Here is a 27,273-nt window from a genome sequence, read left to right as displayed (position 1 = left end):
TGAGCGTCGGTATTTACACTCCTGGCCATTTTTTCTGCGTTGTCAAGGATCAGGATCAAGACCAAAAGCATTATCAAAAGGGGGAATAACCTAGTTGTTTTTTAAATACCGACTTCAATCACGGATAGGAAGAGAGAGAAAATAAACTAATAGAAATAATAGAGCTCACAGACCTATATAAAATACCGACCGTAAATACGGATAGCTATGTAGATTGAATAAACAACTAAGAATATACACTATTACTAGCAGTAGTTTTGAATAGGGGGAGGAGAGAATAGTATATTATTATATAATTAATAAATATATTCTTATTAATTACACCTTGGTTACAATGATTGCAGAAAAAATAGTGGATTTAGATGTGGCATTTGTATTTGATATAGACTAGGTCTAGGGGCAGAATTTTTGGATTAAAATTTAATGTGCTGTCAACATGTAATATTTCTAAGTTAAAGTTGAGATTAATATTGAATTTAAATAGCTGTACGCATACCGGGACGTCTATCTAGTCAAATGTTAATGAAGTCAACATTAAATTATAAGTATAATAATTACATACCGGTACAGTAGTTGATCTAGATGAGGAAAAACATTATTCTAGACAGATGTAAGAGAGCAATATTTGATATAGACTATGACTAGATAATAGGTGTAGATTGTGTGTGTGTGTTAGTGTGTGTGTGATAAGAACTGAATTTAAATACACCTTCATCTTGGTCTATATAGAGATTAATGATTAAATTTTAAATAGATCTATTTAGTAATATTTTGATTACCATTTAAATAAAATAATGTTGAGATCAATATTGTATTTAAATAAATCTAGGACTACTGCAACATTTCTTGTATGTCTGTCTAGAATAATGTTGAAATAAGTAAAATACGACATTATATTTTTATTTCACCTATGGTGCTGTCAACATTTACTTGAAACGGACATTATTATTGTGATCATATTTCTTTTAGACTTCGGGCCTATTAAAATCTCAATAGACAATATTTAGCATCGTTTTTTTTTCAACGCTGGATGAGTGGATCCCTGTTTTTCTGTAGCAAAGGTTTTGGGCCTTGTAAGGGCCCCAACTGCTCCAGCTCATACTAACCACATGGGCCCCATTTGGGGGAGGAACATTGGCCCAAACAGGCGCCTATAGGGCTGAGTCTGGGCTCAGTCAGGGGGCCCAGAAAATCCCTTTGTGAAACCCTTGCGAAGCCTGTAAGGGGAAGGATTTGTGGGCCCCAACAGGGCGAAAGATAATTGGCCCTTTGGGGGCAATTAATGAAAGCCCAAACATGGCCCTTAAAGATCGAGTCTAGGCACAATGAAGGGGCCCAGATAAAGCCCAGATAGAAACCCTAATGGGGCTATTATGGGGCAAATGTTAAGAGGCATGAAAGGGCTAACTACATGGGCCCCATTTGGGGATGAACATTGCCCCAAATGAGGGCCCTAAGGGCTGAGTCTGGTCTCAGTTTGGGGGCTAAGATGAAGCCCTGATGGAACCCTCATGGAGTCAGAGTGGGGCTAACATTTAGGGGCCTGAAAGGGCTGAACACATGGGCCCCATTTGGGAGGCGAACATTAGCCCAAATGGGAATCCTTAGGGCTGAGTCTAGGCTCAGTTTGGGGGCCCAGAGAAGCCCTGATGGAACCTTCATAGAGCTAGTGTAGGGCTCACATTGAGGGGCCTGAAAGGGAGGTGAGCATTCGACCAAATGGGGGCCCTTATGGCTGAGTCTGGTCTCAATTCAGGTGCCCAGATGAAGCCTTATTGGAACACTCCAAGAGCCATTGGGGGGCAAACACTGAGGGGCCTGAAAGGGCTATACACATGGGCCTCATTTGGGGGATGAAAGTTGGCCCAAACAGGCGCAATCAGGGGGCCCAGATGAAGCCCCGATGGAAACCTAATTGGGCTAGTATAGGGCAAACGTTGATGGGCCTGTAAGGGCTAACCACATGGGCCCCACTTGGGGGATGAACATTGGCCCAAATGGGCGTCCTGGGCTAAGTTAGAAGGCCCAGGTGAAGCCTTGAGGGAACCTTCATGGGGCCAGTGTGGGCCAAACATTGAGTTGTCTGAAGAGTTAATCAAATGGGCCTCATTTAGAAGATGAATGGGTGAGTCTGTGCTCAATTAGGGGGCCCAGATAACACCCTGCTGAAACCCACAAGGGGCCAGTGATGAGTGTAAACATTGAGTGGCCTGAAAGGGCTAAACACGGGCCTTTTTCGGAGGATGAATGGGGGCCATTAGGGATGAGACTGTCTTTAATCGGAAGGCCCAGATAAAGCCCTGATGAAACCTACGTGGGGCCAGTGATGGGGGCAAAGAGATGGGCTTATTTGGAGGATGAATGGGGGCCGTTAGGGTGAGTCTGTGTTCAGTCAGGGGTCCCAGATAACACCCTGTTGAAACCCACATAAGGCCAGTGATGGAGGCAGACATTGAGGGGCCTGAAAGGGCTAAATACACGGGCTCCATTCAGGGGATGAACGTTGGCCCAAACTCAGGCTTTTTTTTTCGGGGTTTCACCCCCCCCCCCCCCCACTTCGCCATTCGTGTGAGGTGTCCATAATTAATCCCTATTACATTATGACCCTTCATTCTTCCCAAAGAGGTCCACGAAGACTTCCAAGGGGTCTACGAAAAAAAAAAGATTTGGGTTTCTATGACATATACTTTATTTGTTCTGTTCTATTAGACGTTGATAAAGAATTTACACCAGGGGTGGGCAAATTACGGCCTGCGGGCCACATGCGGCCCGCTGAAGTGTTTTATGCGGCCCGCGAATACCTACAGAAATTATGTGTACCCACAGTATATAAAAATGCTAATCTATTTAAAATAATTCTAAATTTCCCTACTAATTATTTGGGTACACATACATATGTGAACAAGTATTTTTCTTGTGGAAAATAAACAAGTGTAATCACAGGTCGATGGTGAATGACTATAATTTGACAGCAGTCACAAGTATAACAACTAGAAAGCTAGTTCCACATTTCAGGAACATTACGCACGAGTGTAAATAGTTAAATTCCTCACATTAAGTACAACTGTACATTTGAGGTGAAATGTTGCAATATGAAAAGACAATAGCAAATTTAAAAAATAATCGTTAAATTGGTTTCAGAAATTGCTAACTCTAGTAATTCCTCAATTTAGAATGTGAAAAAAAAGGAAAAGTGAATGTATAATACAGTATAAATATGAATTAAAAGACATTATACAGTTAACTAGCGTATTTTTCTAAGTTGTAAGTACACACACACACATATACATACACATATATATATATATATATATATATATATATATATATATATATATGCGGCCCCCCATTCCAAAAATTTTGGTAATGCGGCCCTCGATACAAAAAGGTTGCCCACCCTTGATTTACACGATCGGAAATATTTACGGGCCCTAAATATGAGAGCGTGTATGTGTCGGTGGCGGCTCCCCGACAAAATAGCGGGAGCAAAATAGCGCCGCCAAAAAAATGGCGTGAAAAAAATCTCTTAAATTTAACATATGCACAAATTATGCAATAATTATAATAAGCTGCTGATTTTTTGTGATGGAAAATAAATGTTAAAGTACTCTCTTTCTCTGCAAATATGGCATACTTTTAGAACTACTAATGCTGAAGAAGATAGAGACCACAACAAAAATGCTATTCAGGACCTTCACTTAAATAAGTCCGGTACTTTTATACACATTATATATAGCCTAAGTATGCCCTACTTTGTCGGGAAATTATAATTAAAAAGTGCAAAGTAAATTATGCGACTTGCTCAATCGGACCTGGACGTAAGGGAAATTACCAAAGGCCTGGAAAGTGGCCACGATAGTCCACGATAGGAAAGGCGGCCGACCGACCTGACAGCTATAGACCAATATCCCTAACATCGTTTGTAGGGAAAATAGCTGCAAGAGTGATAAACAGAAGACTCATGTGGTACTTGGAAGAAAGCAAAATCATCGCACCTGAACAGGGCGGGTTCAGGCAACATAAAAGTGCAAATGATCAAGCGATGGTGTTTATGCAGTCAGTAGCTGACGGTTTCCCGAGAGGTACGGTAAGACGCAAGGGCGAATTGACACTGTCAGTATTTTTAGATCTTAAGCCTATGACAGAGTTTGGAGACAAGGATTATTACTAAAATGAATGAACCTCGGAGTATGCTCAAATTTGTATCGGTGACTAAAAAACTTCCTAACAGACAGGACAGTCCAGTCGCGCTACGTACGGATCTAGCGTGTCTCGCAAAAGAATACTTGAGCAAGGTTTACCGCAGGGCTCATCATTATCATGTACGCTTTTCTTAGTCTATATAAACGATTTGATAGAACGATTGAAATGTTGATCTCTGCTCTTCGCTGATGACCTGCTCATCTGGCAGACCTGGATATCCGCTGCAGCTCTCAAGGCGGAAATCCAACGTGACCTCGTCACGATTTCGTTCTTTACCCGTATGTGGAAAATGGAAATAAATTGTACTAAAAAAAACCAGTTCAGACCCTATTCACATTGGGAAAAGACATCCACCAAGCAGCCATAAATCTAAAAATTGATGGGACCACGCTTGAATCGGACCCACGGCCCTGGATCCTAAGCTGGTTATGTCTGATCATTTGTAAGAAGTACGACAAAAAGCCTTAGAAAGATTGAAGGTCATAAAGCTAATGGCGCGGTAAGGTCGCTAATCAAGTTAACGCCTCGCAAACGTCTCTAGTGGGCTAAGACTTTAAAAAAAAAGGATGTCTTCGCCCCACCCCACCCCACCGGCTAACAGGGGAACGACATAATATAAAGATCGGTGTTTTAATTTTAATTATATAGATATTTAATTGATTCTGTTACCAAGCTGTGATTTCTACAAATAAATTAGAACGCCCCCCCCCCAGATCGAAAGTTTATGCCATCGCCAACTCCCCATCCCACCAGATAGGCCAACATACTAAATGGGGGGGGGGGGGGGGGGGCGAAATAATCTAGAAGCAGGTTGAAAAATAATTAATTAGTATATATTATTAACATAACTAATAAATTCGTACACAGATTGTGAGATTTCTTTACTAAAATTCGTTCCCGAAGGGGTGGGGGAGCTGAGGGGGGGGGGGGGGGGGGGGCGATTGCTCCTACCTCCCCCCCTGGATCCGCCAATGAATTGGGGCCATTGTGTTTAGCCCCTTCAGGCCCCTTAAAGTTTGTCCCTTACTGGCCTCCACTAGGGCTTTATCTTTGCCCCCTGATTGTGCCCAGAATCGCTCTTTAAGGGCCCCCATTTGAGCGACGATCAACCCCCGAAATAGGGCCCATGTCTTTAGCCCTTTCAGGCCCCTCAATGTTTTCCCCTGTTAATGGCCCCATGTCTGTTTATCAGGAATTCATCTGGGCCAACTTACTGAGCCCAGGCTTACCTCTAAAGGCACCCTTTCGGGCCAACATTAATCCCTAAATGGGTCACATGTGTTTAGCCCTTTCAGACCCCTCAATGTTCGCCCCTCTTACTGTCCCCACGTCAGTTTTGTCAGGACTTCAATGTTTGCCCCTCTTACAGGCCCCTCATGGGTTTTAACCGGAATTTATCTGGGCCCCCTAACTGAGCTACTAAGCCCAGACTCACCATTTAGGACCCCTGTTGTTTGGGTCAATTTTCACCCCCCAAATGCAGCCCATGAGTTGTAGCCTTTTCAGGCTTCTCAATATTTGCCCCATTACTGGCCCTATGAGGGTTTCATCTGGGTCCCCCGACCCCAAGTTCACCCCTAATGGCACCCTTTTGGACCAATATTAATCCCTAAATGGGTCACATGTGTTTAGCCCTTTCAGACCCCTCAATGTTCGCCCCTCTTACTGTCCCCACCGGTTTTATCAGGCCTTCATTGGGCCCCCTAACTGAGCACAGACTCACCATTTAGGACCCCTGTTTTTTGGGCCAATTTTCATCCCCCAAATGGAGCCCATGAGTTATAGCACTTTTAGGCTTCTCAATGTTTGCCCCCTTACTGTCCCTAAAAGGGTTTCATCTGGGCCCCCTGAGCCCAAGCTCACTCCTAAGGGCCTGCTTGGGTCAACGTATGCCTTCGATTAGGGCCATTGTGTTTAGCCCTTTGAGGCCCCTTGAAGTTTGCTCCTTACTGGCCTCCACTAGGGCTCCATCTGGGCCCCATGATAGTGCCCACAATCGCCCTTTAAGGACCCCCATTTGAACAATGATGATCCAAAATGGGGGCCATGTTTTTAGCCCTCGCAGGCCCCTCAATGTTCGACGCTCTTACTTGGTTTTATCCGAAATTCATCCGACCCCCCTATCTGAGCCAAGGCTCACCTTTCAGGGCACCCTTTTAATCTAACATTAATCGCTAAATGGGTCCCATGTGTTTAACCCTCAATGTTCGCCCCTCTTACTGGCCCCGCATGACTTTTATCCTGAATTCATCTGGGACCCTATCTGAGCCCAAACTCACCCTTAAGGACCCCTATTGTTTGGGCCAATTTTCATCCCCCAAATAGAGCCCATGAGTTACAGCTCTTTCAGCTTTCTCAATCTGTGCCACTATCTGAGCCCAAGCTCAACCCTAAGGGCACCTGTTTTGGGTCAATGTTTGTTCCCCAGATGGTGCCCATAAATTAAGCACTTTCAGGCCCCTCAATGATCACCCCTCTTACTGGCCCCACATGGGTTTCATCAGTGCCCCTTTATTGAGCCCATGCTAACCCCTAACAGCAGAATGGGGCACATGTGTTTAGCCATGTCAGACATCTCCAAGTTTGCCCCTTACATACAGTAGTGGGCATAGATCAATAAAAAAAATGTATAGATCTATCATACTAGGTTTAGATTTGTGTGTGTGTGTGTGTTTGTGTGAAAGAAAAAAACCAATTTAAATACCATCTAGATCTATATATGGACTAATGATTACATTTTAAATAGATCTATTTAGTAATATTTTGATTACGATTTAAATTAAATAAAGTTGAAATCTAAATTGGCCTACTAGCCTATAAGTCTTATCTACATCTATCTGAAACTATTGAGTGTTGTCAGTAACTGTTGACGCAAGTCTTCTATACTGTACTCTTGTAAAGAAAAAAAAAAATAAATCCAATTTTAATAATAAACATACCAGTACCAGTGTACCATACACACGTTCACGTGCTAATGAAATAATGCATCAACATATAACAGAAATAAAAAAAAAAAAAAACAACACAAAGACAGATCCTTAACATTTTATTAAGACATATTAATTCTTAAGAGTAAAAAAAAAAAAATCATTACAAAAAAAAATTAGATCTAGAAATAATCTACATTTGCTCTATAATTTGCACTAGATCTAGTAAATGTATGGGTTGTTTAAATAAAATAGATCTACATTTTCAAACGCTATCGAACTTTTTCAGAACTATATTTTATAGTTGGCAACAAAAGAGAACTCATTTTATTTTATTTTTTGGTTTGAGTGGTATATATCTAATTTATCGGTAACCAACCAAGCCAATCTGGCAACAGTTGCAGTTTGTAAATATTGACGCTCATTGCGGAAATTGCCAAAAATGAAAGGTCTCCTAAATTCATTTTTTGGAGATTTTAGGAGTGCTGTGAATCTTGTTCTTTGTAGTAGTAGTGACAGAACGACTTTTATATTTTTAAATATAACACATACAAATACAAGTTTCAATGAAGACTTCACAAGGTACAAAATGGAGAGGCGGAAACTCCAATCCATTGTCATTTAGATACTAAATGAGTTTTAGTTTTAGACAAGTGGTCACAAGTTCAACAAAAAAGTAACAAGTAACAAGTTGAATTTGATAAAATCATGTTGTTTTTTTTTATTTATAAGTTAATCTAAATTATTTCACATTATTGATTTTTTAGATTTCTACTAGATCTAGACTTAATACTTAATTTTACTTTTACAAAAGTGTCAAAGAAAAGACTGCAATCAGTGATAAGCAAAAGTGACCTGTATTAACTGTATAGCTTACCGAAAATCTGCAAGAGTAAACAGAAATGCCTGAAGATGTGCCGACTGCCAACAATTGGCAAGACCATTCGAAAGGTGAGAATTCTATACACACAACGGTGTCTGGAATGGGTATTGTATAAGTGGCACCAGACTCATTTTTCATTTTCTTATGTAGATCTAATGCTAGTAAAAAAAATTGATCCTACACTAGATCTAATCTAGTCGTCTGTATTTAGACTAGACCTGGATAATCCTTTTAAAATTAGTGCGGTAAGTGTGATGTAAACATTGACTAGATATCGAGAGATGTTTAAGTAAAAGCACTTCCGGAATCTTATGTTATTTTTTTTATTTATTTATGATTTCAAGCTAGGCCTAGTCTAATTACCAAAAGCAATTGCTCTAAAAATCTTTTGCACACAAACACTCGACGCACACATTTTATAATAATAATAATTTACACACGTTCCTTCAAAAAATAATATCAGATCTATATCTAAAATTCTAGATCTATATCTAGAATTTAGATCTACGTACTTCATGACTCCGCGTTAAGGTCTAAAGATTATAGAACATATTCTAGACTAGATCATTGGGTTGGTTTTCCTGGCTGATTAGACAATCTGCCCAATGCTCCAATTAGATCTAGATCTATGTCCAATAGTCAATAGCACATTGTAAATAAAGAGCGCTTAAATTTTGAGTGATCAAGTTCACATCTAACAAAATGAAACATTTTATAACTCAATTTTTTGTGTGATTGACATGTGAAATGCGTAAGGCGCTATAAGATCTATTTCTCTTTTGATGTAACGTCTGCAATCTATAAGATAAGATTAGTTGAAATAGATTTATTTTTTTTATCATAGACTATAGGGTGGAAGCATAGCTTTTCATTTTGTTGTTGCTTTATTGACTCACGTTAATTACACCATTTCCTGTTTACGTTTCTATGGACCAAGCAAAATGGCTGTCAGAAAATATAACATTGCTCTTTATGGTCTTATCAATGAAGTTAATTTTATTAAAGCAAAGTCATGTGCAGAAGTAAGAAAAGTCGCATAAAGCAAAATTAAAGATTTAAAAGATATTCTTATTAGAGCCTGGTGTAGATTTCAATGAATATTGGTTCGATTATTATAGATCTAGAATCTAGATAATAATAAATTAATTAAATTAATATTTATATTATTATATTAAAATAATACTAATTAAAAGTAATTAAGTTAAACATGGCGGCCGCCAGCTAAAACATGATCATACCTAATATTATCTATATAAGTATATTAACTATATTTTATATATAATTATCTTCTTCCCTCAAGAGTTTGTTGAGTAGTAAGAAATATTTCTGTCCACGAGAAAACAAGAGTAGTATTCACACTACGGATGACTGGCTGCGCGCTTGATTGTCGTTTAAATGTATCAAACCCTGCCCGCTCCCATCCCCCTTTGTCCTGCGGGAGGTTTGGACTAGGAACTAATCTAAATAATCTACTATATGTAAATAGCAGGGCCGGACTTAACCATTGTGGGACCCTATGCGAAATGGATTTCACGGGGCCAAGTTTGGGTAGGGAAGCGGATAATAAGTAAAATTTAAGAGTTTGTATTAGAAAATAAATTGGTCTTTGCATTTTATTCATTTTTTACTACGTAAAGAATTACTTTACGAGCCTTGAAGTCATACAGTATATCATAATAATTCTGTTTCCTATATAGATCATGCTCAATTGCAAGAATTACCAAATGTTTCAATCTATCTTTGAGAATTGTTGACCTCAAGTAATTCTTCATTAGTTTGAGGCGCAAGAAGCTTCTTTCACCAGATTACAAAATTACGGCTGATGCATAATGTTGTGCATAAGATTGGCGTTTTCCATATTGAATGACACCCAAAATGACAATTTTCGTGTATATATTTCTGTTTATTTTAAGAAATTTTTAGTATATTTTGCGATTTCTGGAGATTTCGAGGAGCTCCTGGTAAATTGCCAGGAGGGCGCGAGAAATCTGTTTTGAGTTTTAAAATGGTTTAATTAATTAATTTATGCACCTTGAATTAGCACGGGTCCTATGAAAGCGCGGGTCCTATGAAAGTGCTCCTGGTAAATCAACAGGAGGGCATGGGAAATCTCTTTTAATTTATAAAATGGTTTAATTTAATAATTTCTACACCAGTCGCATAGGCTGCAGGCGCCTAAGGCGGCCCTGCAAAATAGCGGCGTATGCTACGCCGCCGGTCGACTAGTTCAATATATAATTAAATAGATCTAAAAAACTATTAACTTAATTTGACTTAATTTAACTAATTCTAGATCCAGTAAAACTAAAAGTAATGGATTGATTTTAAAAATAATAATTGATATTCAATAATCTGACTGAGTGACTGGATATAATTAAATTATTATTTATTTATTAGTATCTATAGTAATAAATAATAATACTGTATCAATACTATTACTAATACTACTAATACTAATATTTAGTAAATAGATCTAACTAATGTAAATCTGGTATTCTAGTAAGTAAAAGTTTGTAATAGGCCTACTTGCATTATTTAAATATATACTTTCACTGTCAGCATTAGTTAGTATTTTATTTACCAGTTCAGTCAGAACTTTCACTTTTGGCTTTAAATTGTCATAGTTTGTGTAATGTTTTCCTAAGCCTATAAGGAGAATTGTATACTATATAAGTTATAACTAAGGATACTACATTTTTATGTTGTCACCATATAAATTCTAACTTTATAACTAAGAAAAGAATTATTTTAGAAATGTATGTTTGACATATTCATATGCACATTATAATCATTACACTGAAAAGGAAATGGCCCTCCAGCTTAAACTTAAGCACTCACTGAAGTATGTTAAAGACTACCACCGATTCAGTTGTTGTTTTTTAATTTGTTTCTTAAAAATTGAAGATTATTAGATCTACATTCTAGCCCATTAAACCATCAACAAGACTTCAATGGGATGGCAGCGAGCATTGTTCCTGGGCCCATTGAGACAATAGTCCAGAGCACATATCACATGATCAGGCTTCCACCCAGTTTTCTTTTAATGGAATGTTAGAAAGCAACTGCAGTCCAAAAGAATGCTGCACATTTGTTTAAGGTCAAATGATCAAAAAGCTAACTTCTTAAAAAGGCAAGATGATGAAATATGCTCATACACAATGCATACAATAGCTACACCTATCAGATATGTAGGTCACAAATGGGTATTTAAAGATTTTTTTCCCATATTATTTTAGATCTAATTATTATAATTTACTAGATTTTTAATAAAATTGTATAACATACTAACAGAAAACATATTGTAATGATATTAAAACACTTTTTTATTACATTCAAACTACAAAGGATCTACACAGAAAACAACCAGACTTATTTCCTACTCCTGTCATACTTGGAATGCTACAATGTGACTGGGACATTTTCATTGAGAACAAACGAAAGGTATTGATAAAAAATTTTATTTACATCTATAACTTAGGTATAAGTAGCAGTTTTAACTAATTTAATGAGAATCAACTAAAGAATTATTCTAATAACACTGCGTTGGTAATTAAGCTTTTTGTACATTGTGTATTTGGGTGCCAATAATAAATTAAATCCCTTGATTAGTTAGTAATCAAAATTAAGACACCACTGGCATCATAAACTAAATTTGTCCCCGACATGTTTTAGTTTTTGACTTATTTAATAATAATTCAAGGTTTGAGTTCAAATTAAAAATGCAAATGGAAGAATTATAATTCAAATTCTGTTAAGGTACATTACTTAGAGTCTTTTAAGATTGAATAAAATACTATTGGTAGAACCTATAAATGACTGGGCTAGTGATTCCAGATCATTTAGCCTCTTTGGTGGAAACTTTTTTTAGTGGAAGCAGACAGGTGAAAATTAGAAGTGAAACTGGTACGTCCTCACCAGGTTATTCTGGGAGCCTGGAAATCAATGCATTCAATGGAATGGTATCCAAGTCATGGTATGGGAATTAAACAAAGATCTGGTAGCCTAGTAGTTTAAACAAACTGCCACAGCATTCCATGAGGAAAGCTGTCAGGGACTGCAGCTTACATGCATTGGCATTTCTCCCAACTGGTGGTAACATAATAGGAATAAAGTTCCCAGGGGTATCAGCCTCCACAATATTTTACACAAATTAAAGAAATTTAAAAAGTATTGTTCAGTTAGTGAATTTGAGTCAAAGAATTCATGCATATTCTTTGTAGTAATAGCATCATATCTATGTGTGACACTGAAAAAAAATGTGTTCCTGTGTATAGATTGTAATAATAATCTAAAACTATTTAAATAGTAAATAGTATTTACACTTACTAAAGATTTTTAAAGAGCAAACTTAGCAAGCACCTTAAATTGATTAGGATATGTGCTAAAATTTTATCATCATTTTATGTTAAACCTAAACTTGTATTCCAAATTAGGAACTGCGTGGTGAAGCCTGGGGATTCAGTGACAAAGCTATTGCTTTTGTTAATGATGCATTAATTGGTGGTCCAGATGACTTTATCACATGGGCAGAAGACAATCATAACTACGAAGAATTCCGCCCAGAGCCATTATACTTCACCTTGACAGAAGAAGCCTATAAAAAAAAGTTAAATTGTCAGGGTCATGATCATGTGTTTATGGATATTGCTATCAATGATGAATTCATTGGGGGTTTAGTGATTGAGGTAAATGAGATATAATTTCATTTTATAGTTTTTCATAAATTGGTAAAATTAAATTTTTTGTCAGAATTACTTACTTACATAATCTTAATCAAAGGGCCATAACACACCCCTCAACCAAACTTGGTTCTAAGTGGCTTTCTTGATATGCTCTCATGTCATTCCAGTATCCTCAGCTATGCTGATAACTGACCAACTCTAGATTTTATTAACCCTTCCTACTTTCTCTGTGGATTGCTCTAAAGTACTTGCTTTGCAATATTAGCTAGGTGTATTCTATCCAGCTCCATTTTCGCTTTCTAATGTCTTTGGGTATGGGTTTCTGCTTGGTTCTCTCCCAAAAGTTGACAGATTTTTTTTTTCAGCATTTTCTTTATGACAGATGTCATCAGTGAAATTCAAGTATTTCAGGTGTTGAGTTAGGGTCCACTGTAAACTGTTTTTTTAATCTTTCTCATGACCATCAAAATATTAAGGGTGACAGCAAGCATAATTTTCTTGTCCCTTCTTGTTTGTACTGGAAATGAATAAGTAAGCTTTCTGTTTTGTACCACTTGGAACAATGTTCTACCATTTGATGGTGTTGGTGAACTTCAGTGAATGCCCCTAATATTTCATCAACTTCCAAATTACAGCTCTGTCAATGCTGTACAAAGGGAACTGCTATTCAATGGATTGCTTTGTGATGATACATAATGTATCATTATGGTCAATAAATGATTTGTCTTGATGTAAACCAGCCTTTTTGGTCTTAATTTTCTATTACTCTAGTTAAAACCATATTGAGAGTGGGCAGCAAGGTATTATACTTGTTCACAAATATTTCCCAGTAGCAGATGTAACAGTTCAGCTGATGTTTTGGGATTCTGATTTAAGTGCCTTTGCCAGTATACCCTCTGGGCCTTTCCACTCTTTGCCATTTTGATGGCCTTGATAATTTCTACTTTCTGGGGTGGGGAATGGGACATTATATCAACTTTCATTAATTCTACTGCTAAGGTATGCCTGGGGGTTGTTGGTTGAACCCATCTTTCTGTCAGTCCAACATCATTGGTGATGACCTTTCCTTGTTTATCTTTTGCTGGATGGCTTGTCAGTGTTGGTATTTCTTCCTGATAAGGTTCTAGTTCTTTCATACAACCTCTTCATGTCATTTTGTTTTTATTGCATTTCATGAAAGAAGCATTTTTTGACTTTTCTTGCATTCTTTGTTAAAGACTTGTTTGCTTCCCCATACTTATTTCTTAGATTTGCTTTCTTCTCTTTCAGCTTGTCCTTGTTCCATATGTTAGGACAAATTTGTACAAATGCTCCTTCTTTCCTAATGCAATTAGAGCATGGAATGGGTCACCTGAGTCAGCCAGGAAAACCAATGACTTGGCAGAATTTAAGCCATTAATTACCATGCATGACTAGATTGATATGAGGACTCGTGTAGGACCTAATCATCTTCTTTTTTTTGAAGCAAAGTCTATATTTCATAAGATAAGATCTTTCCATTCTTTGGTCCATGTCTCTTGAAAATTATGATTAAATTAAAAAAAAAAAATTGAATTTAAAAAAAATTAAATTTAATATTTTTCAGTTATATTCTGACATAGCTCCAAAAACATGTGCCAATTTCTTACTGTTATGTTCTGGTGAAAAAGAAGAATCAATAGAGACTGGATATAAATTATGCTATGAAAATTCAATATTTCACAGAATAGTTAAGAATGGCTGGATTCAAGGAGGAGGTTTTGTATTCCTTTATTATTTCTAAGTTAATAACTTGTATTTAGCAAGATGTATTTTTTTGACTTGTAAGTTTTAGAGATTCTTTAGAAATGAAGATTATAACATCCAAGCCAATCAAGATAACAGTCCATAGAGCAGTCCACACAACCTGACAGCCATTTTGTTTTATGAAAAATAAGTTGTTATATATACAGTGGCATCACTAGGGGGGTGCGGTCCACACTGGGTGACACCGGTTAGGCGGGTGACACCCTCCTGAAAAAATGCAATTCGAAATAACTAACAATTTTTAAAAACATAAGTGTTAGTGGCTAAATATTTGAACATGTTATTCACAATTAATAATTATATCTATGTACATTTTGTTTTAAGTTTAGGCTAACATATTTTTAAAAAATTAAATAATATCAAAATGTCCAAAATATTATATCATAATTTTTATCACAAATAAAACATGAAAGCTTACTTTCAGCTCATAGTTACATAGTAATGGGGTTGCTTGTAAGAGTACCGATATTACATATAAAGGGGGATTGATTCTAAAAGAGCACCCCACTCAATATAATAAAAGTTTTATCAATTAATTTACCTATTAGCAGGTATAGCTAAAAATATTGAATTAGAATTATAGCTAGATTTAGGTATTTAGATCAAAAGGTCAGTGTTAAAAGTGTGCTTGCACATTCGTCCAGAGGTGTACTGGTCCCTTCTTGTACTGCCTAGGTTATTAGGTATAACCTTCAGGTATACAATTCAACTAATGTATGCAACAAAAGACTTTACAAAGTCGCAGGTAAACATATTGTTACGAATCTCTCTATGCAGGCTCTCTGCAAACTGCACCTTGCACCACCAACTGAAAGAACTTGATAACTCAGGGTTCTAAATAACGTAAAAGTTTAATGTCAATAAAATAACAGCCAATACTGTACAATTGGCAGCACGTAACACCAGACTGTACAAATATCTCTCAAGTTAATAGCCGTGCCGCCGTATCAACTCTGGCACTGGTCTCTGTCTCGTCTCGAACTTGTACTGAGCCGTAGTAACGAACTGTAGATCGGGAAGTTGTAACTGACTTGTCTCTGATACCTTCGCTCTTTATATAGGGTCCCTGCTGGCCTTCTAGAACCGGGCAGAACGTCGCTCTACCATTCTGGGTGGTCATATGACTACATCCCTCGTGACGCTCCTGAGCTCTGTTCACGACACCGATCCTACTCGAACCTTCACGTTGACACTCGTCTCGGTTGACCGTCGTAGCTCGTCACGGTTGACCGCTCATCAACCTTTGGCCTGGGGCGATTTGCGTCAGCTGACTACACACACACCACTACCCCCATCTGTGCCACCACCAGGTTTATAACAATATGTACAAAGTTTATTTACATGAGTAAAATAAATGTGTAAATACATGGCCATCAACTCACAGGCTGACACAACAAAAAGTAAACAAAAGATACTCAAAAATAGTATGGCACACAGCCCTAGTCATTCTGATTATCAAAAATAAAGGTCACAGGCCTCAGGTCAACACATGACCACTTTTGACCATTCTGGGGTTACAAGCTTCAGGCTGACACTAGCCACTTTTAGCAAAAAAAAAACAACAAAAGGGTCATGATGAACTATAGGCTTCAGGGAAACCTATGAGCCTACAAGCTTCATAGAATCCCACCTAAAGACATCCGTTTGGTAAAGCCCATCTGATGATTCAATACAGGTTGAATCCCTCAGAGACAAGGCTATAAAAATATGTAAAGTCCATCTGATGATTCATTTCAGGTTGAATCCCTCAGAGAAAGGTTACAAAAATATGTCACGTTTGGGAGTACCCCAGGATGCAGAACATCAGGGTAAACATTTACTGCCTGGAAATCATTTGAGGCTATATCTACAAATAAATACATTATATAAAATACAATAATACTAAAGATATACTTAGCCCAAAGATCTCCAGAGCAGGGCACACTTCTCCGAGTACCCCAGGACTGTAGTTCCACTGTTAAAATAGTATTTTAAAAAAAATAAACTAAAGTTAAGAAATACTTAAGATCGATTTTAACTTTAATTGATAATTGACTTATTGAAGTGTTCAAGTTTGAAATTGTGAAAAGAAAATCATTGTAATTTAATTAATGCCGCATTGTTTCACAATCGAACTATAATAAAAAACTGAATTATAAAGCAGAATGGACATTCCTTTTATAGTTATTTAACAATTAATTAATGTTGGTAATTATAAAGTATATGTAATATGGCTGAACCAAAACAAAAAAATGCTAATTGGCGGGAGGAGTAGTGACACCCTGAGCTGACCGCACCAGGTGACACCCACTCTAGTGACGCCACTATATATATATATATTTATATCATATATATTAATTAGCAAGTCTATACTTTTTTTTTTTTTTTTAAGCCCCCACTTTATGAGTATTGTGACTCTCGCCTCACCATGGAAAATATCCTCATTGACTGCCCCAGATACCAGGATGCCAGGGAGAAATATTTTAGAGCCACTAACTTAAAAACACTATTCGACAATGTCGACCCTGGGAAGGTACTGGGCTTTATCTGGGAAGTGGGGTTGTCTACGAAGATCTGATTTATGAATTTGTGAACATGTACTATTTACATTAGATTTTTACCAAATTTTAAAATTTTTACTACCTTTACTATTTTAACTGTGAATAGACCTTGATTTTAATGATTTAACTATATAGAATTTAGCCCTTGTTATGTAGAGAGATAGTAGTCCTTAAGGGACTGCAGGTACGACATGGCCTAAATTGTGCCGATGTACCTAAAATCAAAATCAAATCAAATCACTTTTTTTTAATCAGATCTAATGAGAGTTTGTACATCACAGCTGTGAGAAGTTAAGGTTGCCATTCATTATGCCAGCCATACGACAATCTCTTATGCTGTTGGTTACATATATAGATTTTAAAAATCTTAACCAGTAGATTACATATGCTTTCCTATCTTTTAATTTACAGACAAAAGGTAGCTTCAAAAAAAGATTATTACCTTTTGTGTAAATGATAATCAAGTTGCATGTTAATTGAATACATGCATTAATTTTTTTTGGCTAAATATTAATCATTTTATTGTTAAATAGCTCATGAAAAGAAAAAGTTTTTTAAAGACATTTTAAAAAGAAATCTATTATTTGGGACCAAATGTTCAAATATAAAAATTGTTATAGAAAGGTTGCCATCTTTTGTTTGTTATCTTCAAATCACTCTTCAGTTTCTCTCATACACATTTTATTTTTTATTTCAATAGTTTGTTTCATTTCAGTTCTATCTAGATTTTTTATTCTTTTTCAAATGCTCATTGTACATTTATTTCTCAATTAATATAGTTTATAAGCATTACTAGTTCTTTTTTTCATTTGAACACTGCATGTTAGAACATCCTGTTTGTAAAATGTTTGCATTATTCGCTATGCAAGTAACTAGGACCTAATAATCACATCCCAATGTGGTATTAATTAACATTAAAGAAAATTAAGTTTGCATTAATGACTATCTTATTTTCTTATCTTATAAATTACAGACATTCCTTCAAAATAGGAGATAATTACATCCTACATAATAAATACTTTACAATTGCATTCTACAGACACTTAAATGGTTTAAATTGTCAATTTATTCCAGACATTTATCATGGCAGAGGCAATGGTGGAGAATCTGTATTTGGACCAGTATTTGAAGGTATATGTTGATGTTTTATTGTAAAGAGTACTTGATAGACTGACTTGTTAAAAAAATGAAAGCTTAACTAAAAATGAAGTATGGTTTTGCAATTCATCAGCAATAATCAATGCACCTTACAATGTACATCTTAATGGTTTGAACAAGTCTGACCCTTATAAATTTCCATGATGTTGTATATTCTGAAATCTTGTAAAGTGCAATAGGGGAGATAAATTAGAACTTTTAGACTTAATTAGTGGCAAAAAGCTTACAATTTAATAATTGTTTGTTACCTATGTATTTTTTTTTTTGCATATGCTATATATTTGGATTGTAAAATGCTTTGAAATGTGTTGTGGGCTAATCTAATCTGACTTCGACTATGTATCAATAATTACTTAACATTAGCCACAGAACATTACAAAATAGATATACTTGATAACAACATTCAGTTCTATAAAATGAGACTCTATTAACCACTGGGAAATCCGTCCAGTCTTTCTAAAACGTCGCTATATCTAACTGCTATTCAACTACTATTCAAAACACAGCCTACTTCTAACATAACGCCATGTTGGTCTCTTGTTCGCCTAAGTCTACTACGTCATTAGTCTGTCTTTTTACTACGTCATTACTTTTACCGTCGCTAAAACTATACACAATATATCATGGGCGTAGCCAGGGGGGGGGGGTTGGGGTTCAAACCCCCCCCACCACCCGAAATGAAATCGAGTCGAAATTTAATGACTGATTTTTTGCTTTGATTTTGTTTATTTTAGGTGAGTTTTTAATACTAAACCATCACTTGCCCCAGCACAACCAAAGGGGTTCTGAGTTTAAAACCCCCTACCAGGGGGGTTCGAGTTTAAAAACCCCTACCAGGGGGTTCGAGTTTATAACCCCTACCAGAGGGGTTCGAGTTAAAAAACCCCTACCAGGGGTTTTGAGTTTAAAACCCCCTACCAGGGGTTTTGACTTTTAAAACCCTCTACCTGGGATTTTTACAGTTAACTCCCCCTCTTCTATAAAACAAAACAAAAAAAAATGCAAACGAAAATCCACTAATTCCAAGAGCACATTGCAGTTAAGGAAGATTTTGATTTTAAAACCCCCTCTAAAATTTACGATAAACCCCCTCTTCAATATAAAATAAAAGCTAATTACACACTCAAAATGTTATGAGCGTAGCTAAATGGTTTTTGACTCAGATTTGAGTTTAAACCCCACTTCAGCGGGGTTTGAAGGTAAAAAATACCTCTTTAATAATAAAAACAAAGCAAATTATGCGTTCAAAATGTTATGAGTGTAGTCAAAAGGGTTTTGAGTTTAAACTCCCCTCCAGTGGAGTTTGAAGCTAAAAAGTACCTCTTCAATATAAATAAAAGCAAATTACTCACTCTAAAATCTACGAGCGTAGCCAAAGGGGTTTTGAGTTTAAACCCCCCGCTAGGGGGGTTTGATGATAAAAAATACATCTTCAGTGTAAGAAAAAAAGCAAATTACGGACTCAAAATGCTATGAGCGTTGCCAAAAGGGGTTTTGAGTTTAAACCCCCATTCAGAGGGGTTTGATGCTAAAAATAACTCTTCAATATAAAAAAAAAAAAAATTACACACTAAAATTATTTGAGCGTAGCCAATCCAATCGGGGGTTTTGTGTTTAAACCCCTCTTCTACAGATGGCTTTTTTTTTTAAGTTTAAAACCCCTTCAGATGGTTTTGAGTTTAAGATCCCCCTACAGAGCATTTTGAGGTGGAAAACCCCTACAGATGATTTTGACGATAAAACTTCTCTTTTCGATATAAAATCTAAAGCAAACTACAGTCAATTAATTCCAAGAGCGTATTCAAGAGAGGTTACACATTTTTACCAGTGGCAGGGCTCCATTAATAAACTGCAGTGAATAGTCATCTGCCGAAATTGAAAAACACAAAATGTGGCTCAACAAAGATGGCTAAGACAGATTTTAGGAGTCAGTTATAGAGATCGGGTCTAAATCAAGGAAATCCTATGCCGAACTGGGAGTCGACCCCATAGTAAGATTGTGAGAGAGCGATGCATGAGGTTTGCTGGACATGTTCTCCGACAAAATAAATTATGCATAAGAAGAGTTGCAATGATATCCTAGTACAACTTGACGCCACTCATTCATGGAGGTCCTCATGGCAGGTGGGAAGAGGCTTCAGACATTACCAGTGACAGATTTTTATGGAAACAGCTTGACGTCAAATGCTCCGAGCGGCGCAGTAAGAATAGCACATTAGGTTTTTGAAATAAAACTTTTTAATAGCAGGAAAATGCAGTGTAGATACCTCAGAATATGCATTTTGTTGGCTTTCAATACCAGAAATAGAGCTTGGCGGCGGGGCTTCGCCCCGCGCTGGGGGAGCTCCTAGCGCTCCCCCCAGGCCCCTTGCTATTAATGGCGGGGAATCTACAATTTTATGTAAACAGCTTAACAGCAAATGCGCCGAACGGCGCGGGAGGATCTAAGTCAGTAAGAATATCACTTTAGGTTTTTGAAATAAAACTTTTTAATAGCAGGAAAATGCACTGTAGATACCTCAGAATATGCATTTTGTTAGTTTTCAATATCAGAAATAGTGCTTGGCGGCGGGGCTTCGCCCCGCGCTGGGGGAGTTCCTAGCGCTCCCCCAGACCCCATTGCTAGTAATGGCGGGGAATCTACAATTTTTCCACTAACTCATTGAAGAACCTATTCTAGGTCACAATAAACGTCTTTCGAAAGAATGAAGGGTCAGAATGTAATAAAAATAATGTACACACACACATAAATACATATAATTTTTTTTTTGGCGGGGGGGGGGGGGGGGGGGGGATTGGGAAAAAAAAATCCTGGCTACGCCCATGCAATATATTTAACTAACAAAACTAACCTACTCTCTAAACTAGTACATTACAATGTATTCATCTCTCGTAATTTATATTTGCAAAAGTACTTAATAAATAATTGCTCAGTAGCATATAAATATAGGCCTATCTTTGAAGTGTTTCAAAGGTTGTCATGGCCAGGGGTGTCAATGGGGTTAAGCTCCCATTGTCTATAAAATACTCCTAATGGCATGCGTCTCAAATAGCCTCTGACAACCAAGTCCAGCACCTGGCCTGCTCGTGTGGCTTAGATATTAAGCCCGGCGAAACTGCTCTTACTAACAGGTGAAGGGGTGAAGGCGGATACCTGGCGCCACAATGGAGATGGAGCTCGTCAGCCTAGTAAGGCAGTTCATCTAGGAGAGGGGTACTCTGACTTCAAACCCCCGCTGCCTTGCGGTACTGAGGCTTCAGGAGACAACCTCGAGGAGAAATCAGGAGTGAAGCCCCTTAGGCGTTGGGAGTATCAGCTGCGAAATTCCCTCCGGCAGCTTCTGCAACTGAGTTGGTGCCAAATGTAATGCGATGCGTTCCTTTGGATCACATCAGCAAGGTCGAGAGAGGGATCATGACGTATGGGCCACCCATGACCCCTTTATCCAAGGCCCAGGAATGCGCCCCGGAGAGGAAACTCTGGTGCTGCTGCAAAGCGGCTAAAACAACACGGGAGACAACAGTTACGGGTTATAAGTCCAACTTGATTGGCGTAATGTATGGACGCCACGGTTTGTCTCTGACGGTGGGAGAGGTCTTCGCGCCTCACTGATCAGCTACCGCCCGCCTCAACCTGGGCAGCCCCCAGTCAGTTAGGTGCTGATCCGCCACAGCCTGCCTGCTCTAATGGGTGCTTAGAGCTTAGTTTAAAACGACAAGTAGGCTGGAAACTTGCACCAAGCAACAAAAGAAAAATTAAACTGAAAAAGAAAATCCCTGTCATGCGACTGGCCACTTGGAATGTCAGGACAATGTGTCCTGGTCTCACTGATGATCTAAGGCAGATCGACGATGCAAGGAAGACGGCAGTGATAAACAACGAGCTAAAAAGGCTACATATTGACATTGCAGCCCTGCAAGAAACCCGACTGGCCGAAAACGGCATGCTCCGCGAGACTGACTACACTTTCTTTTGGAAAGGGAAAGCACAGGATGAGACTCGAATACATGGTGTGGGCTTTGCTGTCAAGAACAGTCTTCTTCCCATGATAGTCCCTCCAGTTGGTGGCTCGGAACGGCTACTAAGCATAAGTATGATGACAGCATCTGTAAAAGTCACTCTAATTAGTGCCTATGCCCCCACACTAAGCTCGCTTCAGGAGGACAAAGACAAGTTCTATGAAGACCTCAAAGAAGCCATTGCAAACATTCCTCAAAAAGAACATATGATCCTTCTAGGTGACTTCAATGCCAGAGTAGGATCAGATCACACTACCTGGCCAGACTGTCTTGGGCTTTTTGGAATGGGAAAGATGAATGAGAACGGACAAAGACTGCTTGAATTCTGCACATACCATAAGCTCTGCATTACCAACACATACTTCAGAACAAAACCACAGCACTGTGTCTCATGGAGGCACCCTAGGTCTGGGCACTGGCACCAGCTGAATATGATACTGACACGAAAAAAGGACATTGGAAATATACTGCTGACACGTAGCTACCAAAGCGCGGATTGTGATACTGATCATACTTTAGTGTCCTGCTGGACAAGACTGCTGCCAACTAAGATCCACACATCACAGGGAAAAAGAAAATCACGCCTGAATACTACTAGCACAAAAAATCCTGATCTTTGCACCGAATTTGAGAACAAATTAGAGGAAGCTTTTAAAAACTTCTCTGTGACTGAGGTAGAAAAAAGCTGGACGTTTATGCGTGATACAATCTACCAAACATCATCACTGGTCTTTGGAAACAAAACCAAGAATAAGCGAAGACTGGTTTGAAGCTAGTCTACCAGAAATGGAAACTGCCACTACGAACAAGAGTGCAGCCATGCTAATCTACAAGAAGGATCCCACCCCAAGCAACTTAAAAAGGCTCAGAGCTGCACGTAACAATGCCCAAAGAGTAGCGAGACAATGTGCTAACAAATACTGGCAGGAGCTATGCGAAGATATTCAATCTTGTGCCGACTGTGGTAACATAAGAGGACTATATGAGGGCATGAGAAAAGCCTTTGGACCTCACACCAGCAAGTGTGCTCCGCTCAAGTCAAAAGATGGCTCAATCATCAGCGATCGTGCGCTGCAAATGGAACGATGGGTTGAACACTATGCAGAACTCTACCAGATTGAAAACGCCATCTCACCAAATGCTGTTTCCAACTTCCCATCACTTCCAGTTTTGACGGAATTAGACGAAACGCCCTCAGTAAAGGAGCTGAGCATTGCCATTGACATGCTTGCACATGGGAAAACACCCGGAGGAGATGGCATTCCTGCTGAAGTAATTCAGGCTGGAAAAAATGCCCTAATCAAACCACTCCATGAACTGCTAAGCTTGTGCTGGGAACAAGGAATGGTCCCCCAGGAATTGAAAGACTCCAACATTGTTACAATTTATACAAATAAAGGCGACCGCTTTGATTGTAACAATTACAGAGGCATCTCACTGCTTAGCATAGTCGGAAAGGCTTTTGTTAGAGTATTACTAAAGCGATTACAGATCCTGGCAGATCGTGTTTATCCAGAGTCGCAGTGTGGCTTTAGGGCAGGTAGATCTACAACAGATATGATTTTCTCTCTTCGGCAGCTACAGGAGAAGAGCAGAGAACAAAAGCAGCCCCTCTTCATAGCATTTATTGATTTGACCAAGGCCTTTGACCTTGTTAGCAGAAGCGGTCTGTTTGCTGTACTAGAGAGAATCGGCTGCCCAAATAAGTTAAGAAAACTAGTGTCAGCTTTTCACGAAAATATGCAGGGCACCGTTCAGTTTGAAAGTTCTTCCTCCAGGCCATTCTCCATTAAGAGCGGTGTAAAACAAGGATGTGTACTGGCCCCTACACTATTTGGCATCTTCTTCTCAGTCGTACTATCCAGTGCTTTTAAATCCCTGGAAGACGGAATATACATCCATATCAGATCCGATGGAAGGCTCTTTAACCTGGCACGTCTTAAAGCCAAAACGAAAAGGCGTCGTATCTTGATAAGGGAGCTGCTGTTTGCCGATGACGCGGCACTCGTATCTCACTCACAAGGAGATCTACAGAAGCTAGTGAACGCCTTAGCAGCTGCTTGTCAAGAGTTTAGCCTTACTATAAGTCTCTCCAAGACCGAAATCCTGGCACAAGACGTCGCAGAAATACCTATAATACAAATTGGGAACCACACCCTTTCAGTGGTGCAGGAATTTACCTACTTGGGTTCAACAATTGTCAGTAACCTAGACTTAGACATCGAGCTGACAAAAAGGATAGGAAAAGCTACCACAGCATTGGCAAAACTCTCCAAGCGCGTCTGGGAAAATGGTAAATTGACCACAGCGACCAAAATCCTAGTCTAAAACGCCTGTGTTGTGAGCACTCTCCTTTATGGCAGTGAAAGCTGGTCAACATACATGTACCAAGAGCACAGATTGAATAGTTTCCACTTGCGCTGCCTGAGACGCATAATGGGCATCTCTTGGAGGGACCATGTCTCCAATCAGGAAGTTTTAAGATTGGCCAATATGAACAGCATGTATGCTCTCCTGACACAAAGAAGATTACGCTGGCTCGGACATGTCACCCGCATGCCAGATGGCAGAATCCCGAAAGATATCTTATATGCTGAGCTTGTGGAAGGAGTCAGACCCAAGGGCCGCCCAAGACTAACATATAGAGATGTCTGCAAGCGAGACATGAGAGCCTCAGGCATCAGCGAAAGTATGTGGGAAAACATAGCCAAAGACCGGAGTGCATGGAGACAGACTGTGCGTGCTGGGACAACCCTTGCTGAGAACAAAAGAATTGAAGCGGCTTTAATCAAGAGGGATAAAAAGAAAGCTGCCCTGTCTGCTAGCCCTAAATCAGAGGCATACACATGTACGAATTGTGGCAAAGTCTGCCGTTCTAGAATTGGCTTGATTAGCCACACCAGATTCTGCCCCGTCTCAAGATTAAGCCAAAACCAGTGACTCATTTGGGCGCATCCATTGCCTTTCGAGACAAAAGGAGCCATATACATATATATATCTTTGAAATAAATAATTTACTAATAGATTTTTCTTTTCATAGATGAAAATTTTATAATTAAGCACAATGAGCGTGGAATAGTAGGAATGGCCAACAAAGGAAGACATACAAATGGATCTCAGTTCTATATTACACTTCAACCATGTCCATGGATGGACACCAAATATGTAGCATTTGGGTTAGTATACTTTTAATATTTGTAAGGAGTTGTAAGTAAAAAAAATTAAAGGGGTTCACTCCAGGAGCATAAAAATTTTTCTAAAATTGCAAGTAGCCTTACTAGTTTGTTTTTCTTTTAGTTTGACTCTACATTTATTAGCAGTGGCTGAGTGGTAAAGCGCTTGGCTTCCGAACCAGGGACTGGGGTTTGAATCCTGGTGAAGACTGGGATTTTTAATTTCGGGATCTTTGGTCGCCTCTGAGTCCACCCAGTTCTAATGGGTACCTGACATTAGTTAGGGAAAAGTAAATGCGGTTGGTCGTTGTGCTGGCTACATGACACCCTCGTAAACCGTAGGCCACAGAAACAGATGACCTTTACATCATCTGCCCTATAGACCACAAGGTCTGAAAGGGGAACTTTACTTTACTTTACTACATATATATATTTTTTTTTTTTAGTAAGAAAACTGTACAAAAATAATCAACATTTTTGTTTGTTGTCAGGGTTTAATTAAATATGGATGTATGAAGAAAGAGAGCTGTAGAGGATGTTTCAGAGAAAAATGGGAGTGGCTTAGATGAGAAAAAATTATAGTAGCAGAGTGGTGAGAAATAGATGGACATAATTTAAGTACAGAGAGAAACAATCAGTTATGGGAAAGATTACTGAAAATCCCTTTTTTGAGCAATTTTTTGGTCATATTATATCTGCTGCACATATGCTGAGTCTAGTTGTATATGATTCAAAGAAAAATATCTGATGTGGAAAGGTAATTGTCGGACTGTCACTGGGTTTGTGCTATGAAATGTTCACAATGTCATATTAAGTATGAAGAATACTGCAAGGCTTCAAAGTTATGATTTTGTAATTGTAAAAAATAAAAGTATAAATTATTTGATTGTGCAAAATTTTTTTGCCTTTTTTAATTTCAGAAAAGTTATTGAAGGAACAGAAGTTCTCAAAAAAATGGAAGAGCAAGAGACTATGAATGAACGACCAAATGCAGAAATTAAAATAATAAAATGTGGAGTTATTCATTATGAATTTTAATGTATATATTTTAAAGACAGATATCATGTAAATACATCATCTTTTTAGATCAATCCTGTGATCATCCTAAAAAGATGCCAACTGAACTTTTCCAAAACACTTTGTACAAAGTAAATAAATTGAAATAATACTTTTCAGCTAACCATACTTTAAATTAATGAATACGATTTTAAAATATCTTTTTTTTTTTTTTTTTACTTCAATTAAAAAAGGGATTGGGGAGGAAGTAATTTAAGTTATTTGCAAATTAAAAATGGAAAATGTCATGATGCCAACAGAATTTTATGCTTAAAATATTTTTAAATTTAAGTAATGTTTGAAATTTCAAAAATCTGCAACTTACCACGTAATTTTTTTTGTTTTAAAAATAAAAACTGTGGTTAAAAATGTATTACCAGTTTTGTTTTTATATAGCATAATAATATATATTGCATAATAAAATCATTCTGTTCTCTTAAAACGTGTATAGTTATAATTTACAATTTTAACTTTATTGTGTGTGCAATTATTGAATTTGAAATATTCAAAAATAATAAATTCATTACTTTAAAGTCAAATACCGATAGCAAAGGTAATATTTCGTCTGAGCCCTCTGTCCAAAGGGTTAACAGTTAACTGATTTCAGCTTGGTGATATTATGACTATGATTTACTCTTGTTATTGTCAGTAGGCTGCATGTCACAACCCATCTATTTTGTGGATGGAGATGCTTACCATATTACCATTTTTTATTTTCTGTAAGGCAACTTGTCAGAATAAATCAATTTTGTAGGTTAATGAATTTTGGGAAGGCTGTGTTGCCTTCATTGTCAATTAAATCTGATAGACTTTTCAAATTTTTTTTTCTGTTCAATATTGTCAATT

General features: G+C 37.9%; 2 protein-coding genes across 2 annotated transcripts in view; one reads left to right on the top strand and one right to left on the bottom strand.

The window, feature by feature from the left end:
* Window positions 1–8,321, bottom strand: part of LOC106066328 (nucleoporin Nup37-like) — a 16,279-nt gene extending 7,958 nt beyond the window's left edge. The window contains exon 1 of the mRNA XM_013225318.2: window positions 8,008–8,321. Coding sequence (XP_013080772.2) covers window positions 8,008–8,151 — 144 coding nt within the window. The 5' untranslated portion in view covers window positions 8,152–8,321. The remainder of the gene's footprint in view (window positions 1–8,007) is intronic.
* Window positions 8,322–8,907: 586 nt separating this feature from the next.
* LOC106066329 (probable inactive peptidyl-prolyl cis-trans isomerase-like 6) lies at window positions 8,908–26,869 on the top strand. Its single transcript, XM_013225319.2, has 7 exons — window positions 8,908–9,035; window positions 11,359–11,454; window positions 12,447–12,698; window positions 14,281–14,431; window positions 18,095–18,151; window positions 25,239–25,374; window positions 26,292–26,869. Exons 1-7 carry the CDS (start codon window positions 8,955–8,957, stop codon window positions 26,407–26,409), a joined length of 891 nt encoding a protein of 296 aa, XP_013080773.1. The 5' UTR covers window positions 8,908–8,954; the 3' UTR covers window positions 26,410–26,869.
* The last annotated feature ends 404 nt before the right edge of the window (window positions 26,870–27,273 follow it).

This window comes from Biomphalaria glabrata, chromosome 6, assembly GCF_947242115.1.
Source record: "Biomphalaria glabrata chromosome 6, xgBioGlab47.1, whole genome shotgun sequence".
Lineage (NCBI taxonomy): Eukaryota > Metazoa > Mollusca > Gastropoda > Planorbidae > Biomphalaria > Biomphalaria glabrata.
Note: the sequence above shows the minus strand (reverse complement) of the source record. Positions and strands in the feature narration are given on the sequence as shown.

Excerpts from the sequence above, each read along its gene's own strand:
- LOC106066329 (XM_013225319.2), top strand. The coding sequence starts at position 8,955 with ATGGCTGTCAGAAAATATAACATTGCTCTTTATGGTCTTATCAATGAA. Across the intron at positions 18,152-25,238 it reads ATTTGGACCAGTATTTGAAG|ATGAAAATTTTATAATTAAG; the intron begins GTATATGTTGAT and ends TTCTTTTCATAG. Across the intron at positions 25,375-26,291 it reads ACCAAATATGTAGCATTTGG|AAAAGTTATTGAAGGAACAG; the intron begins GTTAGTATACTT and ends TTTTAATTTCAG.